Source organism: Eptesicus fuscus, chromosome 16 (assembly GCF_027574615.1).
Source record: "Eptesicus fuscus isolate TK198812 chromosome 16, DD_ASM_mEF_20220401, whole genome shotgun sequence".
NCBI classification, from domain to species: Eukaryota; Metazoa; Chordata; class Mammalia; order Chiroptera; family Vespertilionidae; genus Eptesicus; species Eptesicus fuscus.
The window spans coordinates 7700534-7710244 of NC_072488.1; the positions used below are offsets into that span (position 1 = coordinate 7700534).

At 65.0% G+C, this 9711-nt stretch overlaps 1 protein-coding gene across 1 annotated transcript; it reads left to right on the forward strand.

Moving 5' to 3' along the window:
• Window positions 1–4509: 4509 nt before the first annotated feature.
• GDF7 (growth differentiation factor 7) lies at window positions 4510–8605 on the forward strand. The gene is made up of 2 exons (XM_054728450.1): window positions 4510–4906; window positions 7626–8605. The coding sequence occupies exons 1-2, from the start codon at window positions 4510–4512 to the stop codon at window positions 8603–8605; spliced, it is 1377 nt and encodes a 458-aa protein (XP_054584425.1).
• The last annotated feature ends 1106 nt before the right edge of the window (window positions 8606–9711 follow it).

Consider the following 9711-nt stretch of genomic DNA (forward strand, 5'->3'; position numbering starts at 1 on the left):
TGCCCCCACTGGGGATGGAGCCCACAACCCGGCCACGTGCCCTTGACCGGAATCAAACCTGGGACCCTTTAGTCCGCAGGCCGACGCTCTATCCACTGAGCCACACCAGCTAGGGCTCTCTCAAGGCTCATTCATTCATTCACACATTCAATCATACCTGCCGAGCTGGGCCTCTGCGCCAGGCCCCGTGGAGGCTCCGGGGCATCTCAGGGAAGGGACTCTCCCGCCCTGGCTCTCTGTGTGTCTGCAGGTCCCTTCCCTGCCCCTTCCGCCAGGCTCTGCCTCCGTCCCTCTGCGCAGTCTCTGTGCCTGGCATGCCTCTGATGGCTGCCTTTGGGGCCGCCGCTGGATCAGGCCAACGGGGTTTAGAGGTAGAGGCATGCAGGGTATAACAGACCCTCCCATATAGACTCGCCTCACCGTGGGATGAGGAGCAGAGACCCTGACACCGGCCAAAGTGGCTCAGGAACAGAAAGGCTGAGTCTGGAAACAGGGCCAGGGGAAGCACGCAGACCCTCCGCCCTGCTCCCCATTCTCTCCATGGAAAGCCGGTGATGCAGCAGACAGAACAGAAGCTGGGGTGTAGTGGTAGCACACATTACCGGTGACCAGCAGATGGCAGTGTCCGCCAGCCCTCTGCCTTTGTCCCAACCAGAGGGCTCAGAGAGGTCCCCTGTGGAACTTCGGGGAAGGAACCCACCCTGCTCCCTTCTCTGTCCCCTCCCCTCCCCCATGCAAAGGCCCAGAGCCCAAGGGCAGGTCAAGCCAGTGGCCGGGAGCCTGGCTGCAGCCCACTGGGTGTGGATGCCAGAGCTGTTGCCGGGGGTAACCTGGAGCAGGGCAGCCCTGGGAAATTCCTCAGAGGCCAAGGAAACCCAGCCTGAGCATCAGACAGGAAGTTGAGCCGGAGCACTGCTGGAATCTTCCCTCCCTGTGGCCCAGGCAGCCCATCCAGGCCCTTCTGGGGGAGGCATTTGGAGATCAGTACCGCCAGGTGTAGTGAGGGCCAGCAGGTAGCTGCCTCTGCAGGTAACACCACCACCTTCCCTCCCCGGCCCTCCCAGAGACACCATCCTCAGGGCAGAGCTCCAGCCTAACCCTCTTCCCCGCTCTGAGTCACAAAGGCCAGGGGCCATGGTAGGTCCAGGCCGAGGGCAGGCTCCTGATAGCTCTGAATGTGACAATGTCCCCGTGCCCACATGCCCTCCACCTCTCACAGGCGAACCCTCAGTGGGCATTTGATTGTCAGCCTCACTGTGCATTTGAGGATCTAATGCTAGGAAGGGCTGAGGGGCTTGCAGCCTGAGGTTAGAGGCAGGATTTGAATTCTGGTCTCTTTAAAAATATATATTTGTATTGATGTCAGAGAGAAAGGGAGAGGGAGAGAGAGGTGGAAACATCAATGATGAGAGAGAATCATTGATTGGCTGCCTCCTGCACCCCCCACACTGGGGATCGAGGCCGCAACCCAGCCCTGACTGGGAATTGAACCGTGACTTCCTGGTTCATAGGTCAACACTCAACCACTGAGCCACACTGGCTGGGCGAATTCTGGTCTCTTGACTCTCAGGAGCATCAACCAGTAGCCAGGGGGCATCTGTTCTATCTTCCGAAATAGCGCTTTTTTTTGCAGGGACCCAGCACCCCCAAAAAGTGGACAAGGCAGAGGGTGAGTCCTCATCACGCCTTATCTACGGGGCGCCCAGGGCAGAGCTGTGGTGAGACCGTCTGTGCTGCCTGGAGAGCAAAGAAACAGGAGCGCAGAGGGCACCCGCCATCCCAGGTGGCTGTGATGCCAACCTGGGGACTTGGCTTCCTTAGAACCGTGCACGCACCTCTAAGGGACGTCCTTGTGCTCATGCCATCAGACATGAGGGACTGGGGTTGGCATGTGGCTTGAAGCTGAGTAGACTGTCCCTGCAGCTGATCCAAGTTCTGGTGCCTGAAGGTCACCACAAGGTGACTAGCCGGCAGAATCCAAGACTAACTTCCTAAGTGGCATGAGCTCATGTTCCAGACGGGTGTTCCCAGGTGGCACGTAAAGTCCCACTGCGAAGTTGCCTTGGAGATGTTGTGGCTCTCGTGGGTCTGGTAAGACAAGACATCGTCACATTCAGAGCTACTCAGGCTGTCTGGGGCGGGGAGCGCTGCCTGGGTCGCAGTTTGTTAGGATTCGGGCATGGCATGCAGGTTGGCCTAGACAACCCCCAAGTTTCTTCCAGATCCTGGAATTCTGTGTCCTGAATCAGAGACCAAATCCTCGGAGAAAGCAAACAGCTTCTGCAGGGGAGGGATGAGCAGCAAAAGTGTTCTCCGAGGTAAGGATCTGGGGTGAGAATGTGGGGACCAGCCCTCCCCACCCCAGTAAGAAACACCCCCTCCCAAGCCCACTCCCTATCCCCTGTGGCTTTCCCCCTCCTCCCCTAGGGGAGCCAAACTCACCTCCTCTCTCTGCGACAGCAGGAGTCTGGGATTCTGGAGGTTGGGGGTGGTCATCAGACGGATGCAGAATGAAGTTAGAACTCCCAGCCTTCTAGCAACTTCTTGCACCTGCCTCTGGGCTCCTTAGCAGCTGCCCAGTGACTGCCGGGGCAACACAGAGGCCAGAGGAATTCCCCTTCAAAATGCGCTTAGCAGCACCCAGAGTGCAACATCCAGGTCTCCCTCCTGCCTGGCCCCCCACCCAAGGCCCCTGCCGCCCCCCAAGAGGAAGCCCCACGCTGAGCCTTGATGAGCCTGACCAGTGGCTGGTGACTATACCAGGGACACCTGGGCGATGCCTGGTCGCCTGCTCTCTGAGCAGTCTTGGCCATCCTAGTTCCACACCATCCTGGCCGCCCAGACCTTCCCAACCTAATCTCACCGCCTTTCTTCTCCGCCCACCTGATGGGCCTGGGGTCTGCGAGGAGGGACCCCTGACCAGGCCTCTCGTGCCCCTCCTGTGCCCCTGTTTCCCAGTGGCCTTGTCTCCAGTGGCCGGGATGGGCCTGGAGTTCGCTTGGGAGGGAGCAGCTGATGCAAGGGAACTGGGTCAGAGTGCACCGCACCTCGCACCTGCACCTCCCGTGGCTTTGGGTCCTGAGACATCCCGTTGACGCTGATCACCCACTCCAGGTGACCGTGATGCGCCCATGATGCGCCGTCTAGATTTCCAGTTCGGTAGCAAATGCAGTTTTCAAGGAAAAGCACGCACCTGCCCTGCTTCGGGTGTCCGCTGGGCTCTGCCTAACCGCAGCTCATAATTCCGCTGGAGGCTCCCGCACTCAGGGGAGTTCCGGCTGCCGGCGGAGCTGAGCCCCACCCGCCTACAACCACCCTCCCCTGCTCCTGCCCCTGAGACTTGGCTCAGGAACTTCCCCTGCCGGCTACGGACGCAAATGCCCTGCCGCTCGCGAGAGCGCGCTCCCGGGAGCCACCGCCGCTGGGCGCCCCCTCCAGCAACCCGGGCTCCCAGCGAGCGACAACCGCTGCAGGGGGGCGGGGGTGAGAGAAATACAGAGGCACCCTCCCCCCACCCCGGGGGTCTTAGCCGCCCACCGGTTTCTGGCTGCACCCCAATATACCCGGTGGCCCGTTTCCGTTAGCCAGACCCCTAGAGGGCTGGCAGAAGGGCATCACTGTCGACGCGCAGAGAACTTGGGGCGCCACTCCCGCGCGGGAGTCTCCTCGTCACCCCGGCGCTGCCTTCGTCATTCCTGCGCTCTTTTGAGATCTGAGCTCCCGCTTAAGCGCACGTTCCGCGCCCAAACCTTTGCTCTCCGAGCGTCAGTCCACAGCCTTCTGTCTTTCCAGCCTGCCCGTCCAGCGGCTCGCTCTCCTCCTCACGGGCCCCCTTCCCTGCTCCGGCCGCCGGCTCCCACCTTCGGGGGCTGTGGCAGGCGCGGGGGACAGCCGAACTGATGATCAAAAACGCGCCTTTGTGGTCGCCCTGCGCGCCTTGGCCGCGGGCTCTCCTCACCGACGGGCGGGGCCGGGCCGGGCCGAGCCGGGCCGTCCCGCCGCCCCCACCTCCGGCGCCCCGGCGCTCGAGGAACAGAGCGGGCGCTTCTCCGCAGGGAGTGGGAGGAAGCCGGGTGGGTGGCGGGTGCGCGAGGTTCCCCGGAGCCCCTAACCCCGGAGGGCGCGTTTGGCTCGGGTGCGGCGTGGGCGGAGGGGGAGCGGGGTCACCAGGCCGCGGGGAAGGGAGGCGGGGCCTGGTTCCGTGCGGGAGTCTCTGGCCAGCAGCCCTTGCGGGTCCAGAGTAGGGGCGCCGCGACCCGGTGCGGGGTGGGGACGCGGTGGGAGGCTCCGGTCCCGGACTCCGCGTCAGGCGGGAGCGGGGGGCGCAGCGCTGCCACTGGAGCGTTCAGCAGGGGGCGCTGCTCCGGGCGTCGGCGGGGGTGGGGTGGGAGGGGGGCGCTGCTCGCCGCGCACACTTCCCCCATTATTAAACACTATGTTCAAAAGGCGCCGGGGGACTTCCCGGAGCCACGGAGCTCGCGCCGCCCGCCCGGCCGGCCCGCGGAGCCCATGGACCTGAGCGCGGCCGCCGCGCTGTGCCTCTGGCTGCTGAGCGCCTGCCGCCCCCGCGACGGGCTCGAAGCCGCCGCGGTGCTGCGAGCGGCGGGGGCAGGGCCGGCCGAGAGCCCGGGGGGCGGCGGCGGCGGCGGGCGCACCCTCGTCGCGGCTGCGGGCGCCTCTGCCGCCCCGGCCGCCGCGGCTCCCGGGGCCCGCGCCTCGCGCCGCGCCCCCGGCTCCGGCTTCAGGAACGGCTCGGTGGTGCCGCACCAGTTCATGATGTCGCTCTACCGGAGCCTGGCCGGGAGGGCTCCGGCCGGGGCCGCCGCCGCCTCCTCCTCCTCCTCGGGCTCCGGCCGCCACGGCCGCGCGGACACCATCACCGGCTTCGCAGACCAGGCGACCCCAGGTACTCGCGCCTTCGCTGCGCCCGTCCATCCCGTCCCGTCTCGGCGGAGAACACCGCCAGCGCCGTGCCCCTGCGCCATGCCACTCCGGGCGCGGCCTGCCCCAGCCTCAGGTGCTAGAAAGAAACTTCGCCGAGGCCCGTTTTCCCAACCTGCGGCGCCTGGATTGTGGCGGGAGACGCGGCAGCTCCCGGGCCGGCCCCAGCGGGCTGGGTCCATCCCTCTATGGGGTTGTCCTGGCCCGGGGGCCGGCGGCCCCCTCGAGGAGGCAGGCAGGCAGGCAGGCTGAGCTGGAGACCTAGACCTGGAGAAGCCAGAGGAGGGGGTCTGGCTGAGAGGGACTGCGTAGAGGTAGTGGCGGTGGCCTCTTCTACGATGGCAGCAACCTAGGAGGCCGCTCCCAGTCTCTTGGGGGCTGTACAAATTGGGGGTAACTCAGAGGCATGAGAGAGAGAGAGAGAGGCAGGCATCAGACCAACGCAAATGGCCCTTGAGCGGCAGGCGGCATCACCAGGTACCCAGAGGCCCTGTCTCTGCTGCGTCTGGGTGCAGGTGTGTGGCTCTGGGTTCCCGGGCTGGCCCCTGGGCCCGCTGGTGGTCCAGGACTCAGAAGGGCCCAGCGATGGGGCAGGAATGCAGGCCTCTCCAGGACCAAGCAGCCCACCTTCCTCCCTCCCCCCCTCCCCCCCAGGCCCTCCAAAGGTAGGACTGGGTGAGGCCGTGGTGATTGCTGTGTCATCTGGATTTTATTAATCTCTATTGATGTCATTAAAGCAGATAGATAGGGGAGATTTAAGTAATTTCAGCCTTAATTCTAAACAGCCAGAGACCCAGCATGAAAGGCAGGAGAGAAGGGATGGCAAATGGGGCTGGAAAGTAAGTACTGACCAAGTCACCCACCCCGCCCAACACACACACACACACACACACACACACACACACACACGGCTTTACTTGGGGGTGCAGGGACATCCTGGGCCCAATGCCCTGTAGTCTGGGGGGAACTTTAGGGCCTGGCGCGCCCCCAGGACTGGAGGCTCCGGTACTCATAGGAAGGCTGGGTCCTGGCGTACAGGCCCAGGGAAGCCCCAGTCCCAAGGCTGCTGTGTGGGCTGCCAGGTGAGGGGAGAGCTGGGGCGTGCAGGGCCCTAGGCTGGCAGAACCACCAGATGCCCTTTCTTTGGTCGTTCGGCCTGCCTCAGCCTCCGCCTCAGCCTCCGCCTGAGCTAAATCCTTTCCTGGGGCGCCAGCTTGGCTGCTGAGGCAGGTAAGGCCGCCTGTCCTTCCTCCCTCTGGAGGGAGGGGCTGCAGTGGCAGCAGCTTGAAGCAGGGAGAGGCTGTAGGGCAAGGTCAGAGAGAGTGCTCCAGAGCCAGCCCTGGGGAGAAAGCGTGCCGTGGGTGTGCGTGTGCGTGTGTAGTGTACGTGTGTGTTGGGGGATAGCATTTGCTCATGGAGGCTCCTGCCTCCCTCTCCATCCTGAGCTTCACCTTGGAGCTGGGCTTCTTGAGGCCCCAGGAGGCCACTGGCAGCGCCCTCACCTCAGACCTCAAGAGCCGGACCTCAGGAGCCGAGGGCCTGGCGACGGTGGTTGGTGAGCAAAAATCTCCACTGGTGGGGGGAGTCTGCGCAGTCTTTGGGGCAAAACGAAACCAGATGACCCTCTTCAAAGGGAGCTCCTTATCTGCTGCTTGGTGGAATTTCAACTTTTTTTTTTTTTCCTGAGCCCCCAAAGAAAAGAGTGACTGCGACGAGAAATACAATTCGGAAGCCCGAGCTAAGTCATAGCAGAGAGAAAGAGGAAGCCAGCGAAGGGACGGGGGTCCTGGAGGCGAGAGACCTCATGTAGCCCACTGCCCTGAGGGTGGCCAGGCAGTCGCACTGCCCAAACCCTTCTGATAAGGCCCCTGGTGCTTCCTTTGCGGCCTTTCTCCCTCCATCGGAGGTGGAGGAAATTTCGCTGGGAGAAGCTGATCGCGACCCGGAGCGCTCATCGCTCTGAGACTTTGGGCCGGACCCGGGTCTGTTTTCCTGGGGCGCAGCGAGGAGGCTGGGCGCACTGGCGGGTCTCTGGAGCCCTGCTGACGCGTCCCCTCTGGACGAATCCGCCTGGGAGCCGGCTGGGACTTTCAGACCGGGCTGAGGGCGTGAAGGAGCGGTTTTCAGGGGACAAGAATGTTCCGTTCTGTTCCGTACAGCCGGGACCCCGCAGCTCCTGTAGGTGCTCGGCAGAGCAAAAAGGAGCGGCCCCCGGATCGCTCGGGACCCCAGGCAAACAGTCTCCGGGCCTGGGGAGGGGCGCACGACTTCGGATGCGTCCACCAGGCTTTCTGTCCGCCACCAGCCGAGAAAGTCTGGCCTCCGACTTAGTCCCCGCAAATCCGTGGCTCTGGGGCAGGCGGCGGGACTGCAGTCTTGGTCTAGGCTGCGGGGGCCGGGGAGGGAGGGGTGCGCAGCTCAACAATGAGTGGATGCGGGTGGGCTGTCGCGGTGGAGGGGCTTTTGGCCCCATGGAAGTCGGAGCTTCCTCAACTCTGAACCCGGCGGGCAGCTGCGGGCTGAGGCCGAGACGCGGGGGCGGGCGCCGGCTCCGGCGGGCCTCACTCCTGTATCCTCGTCGGGCCTTTTGCAGTTAGGAGGCCCCCCCCTCCCCCCCCGGCCAGGAGCGCGAACTCCGTTCACTTTCTGCTCTTCCTCTCTCTGTCTCTGCCCGTCCTCTGCAGACGAAGCGGCAGCCGAGACCGGCCAGAGGTTCCTGTTCGACCTGTCCGGCCTTTCCGACGCGGACGAGGTGGTGGGCGCGGAGCTGCGCGTGCTGCGCCGCGAGCCCCCGGAGCCCGGCCGCGGCCCGCCGGAGCCCCCGCCGCTGCTGCAGCTGTCCACGTGCCCCGACGCCGCGCGCGCGCCCGGCCTGCTGCACTCCCGGGCCGCCGAGCCCCTGCACGGGGAGCGCTGGGAGGTGTTCGACGTGGCGGACGCCGTCGGGAGCCACCGCCGGGACCCGCGCGGCGCCCCCCGCGCGTTCTGCCTGCTGCTGCGCGCCTCGGCGGGGCCGGCGCGGGGGCCGCTGGCGCTGAGACGGCTGGGCTTCGGCGCTCGGGGCGGAGGCGGCGCGGCGGCGGAGGACCGCGCGCTGCTGGTGGTCTCCTCCCGCACGCAGAGAAAGGAGAGCCTGTTCCGAGAGATCCGCGCCCAGGCCCGCACCCTCGGGGCCGCGCCGGCCGCGGAACAGCCGCCCGACCCGGCACCCGGCACCGGGGCACTGACTGCCGTCCTTGGCGGTCGCAGGAGGCGGCGGACCGCGCTGGCTGGGGCCCGGGCTGCGCAGGGCGGCGGCGGCGGCGGCGGCGGCGGGGGCGCGGGCCGCGGCCACGGGCGCAGGAGCCGGACCCGCTGCAGCCGCAAGCCGCTGCACGTGGACTTCAAGGAGCTGGGCTGGGACGACTGGATCATCGCGCCGCTGGACTATCAAGCGTACCACTGCGAGGGCGTCTGTGACTTCCCGCTGCGCTCGCACCTCGAGCCCACCAACCACGCCATCATCCAGACGCTGCTCAACTCCATGGCGCCCGACGCGGCGCCGGCCTCCTGCTGCGTGCCCGCGCGCCTCAGCCCCATCAGCATCCTCTACATCGACGCCGCCAACAACGTGGTCTACAAGCAATACGAGGACATGGTGGTGGAGGCGTGCGGCTGCAGGTAGCCGGCGGGCCGGGCGGGGAGGGGGCAGCCGCGCCGCCGAGGACCCCCTGCTGAAGAGCAGCTGAGGGCTGGGCCTGGCGCCCAGGGCGGGTGCCGGTCGGTCGGACTCTGGCCCCGCGCCCGCGCCCGCACGGAGGAGAGAACGCGCAGGTTCGCACTCACACCCGCAGCTCGTTTCCGCATGCACCCGTTGACCGTGACCGTGACTGCACCTGCAAGCCCTGGGCGGAGATGGCCGCGCTGGGGGTGTCACAGCCACGCGCACTCGGCAAACAGGTTACCGAGGCACCCACTGCCTCCTCTGGGGAGAGGGTGGTGTTTGTGTTCATGTTCAAATAACAGACACGAAATCAGGTCGGAACAGGCTAGGGAACTGCCGGCTCCAGAATGGGGGAGCTAAAGGGGTACCTGCTTAAGTTGGATCTCACCCCTCTTTGTTTCTGGCTGGGCGGCTGAGTTCTGGGGTGTTGGGCCCGGGGACCGCAGCGTCGTTGTTTCTGAAGGTTTGGGGCACACTGAGGCCAGCCATTCTGGGAGGGAGCAGCTGCAGAGGCCTCGTCGCTTTTCTTTGACTTTTAAGATGGAAGGTGCCCCTCCGTTTTGACAGGGAGCGTTTGTCAGAGCACATGGTGGATCTTCCTAGATCCCTGCCAAGGCCAGCGCCCCCTCTCTCTTTAAAAACCAGTTCCTATTGGGAATGATCTAGAAAGCAGAAAAAATATTCTTTTTTGGGAGGGGGAGTGACATAGGGGAGAGTTTTTAAACTGCAAGTCTGATCTGACATGAAAGGGGCGAGGTGCATCTGCAGCTCCGAAGCTGGGCAGCCAGGGGTGGTGGCCGTGCCTTGGGGGGCTCTCAGGGGGAGGCTAGTGCAGTGACTGGGAATGGGGGCGGGAGGAAGCCAGGGCTTTTCCTAGAAACCTGCCAGGAGGTTTTCCTGGGGATCTGCGGGGAGGCGCTGGGGCTTGAGAGAGGCAGGGCCGCCCTGGGCGGGCTCCTGCAGAGGATTCTGGGGGCAGGCGCAGCCCCTCCAGCGCGCTTCCTCAGAGTGGGCGACATGTGCTTGTGCTTAGCTATCAAGTCTGTGTCATACATGCTGCCACTGTG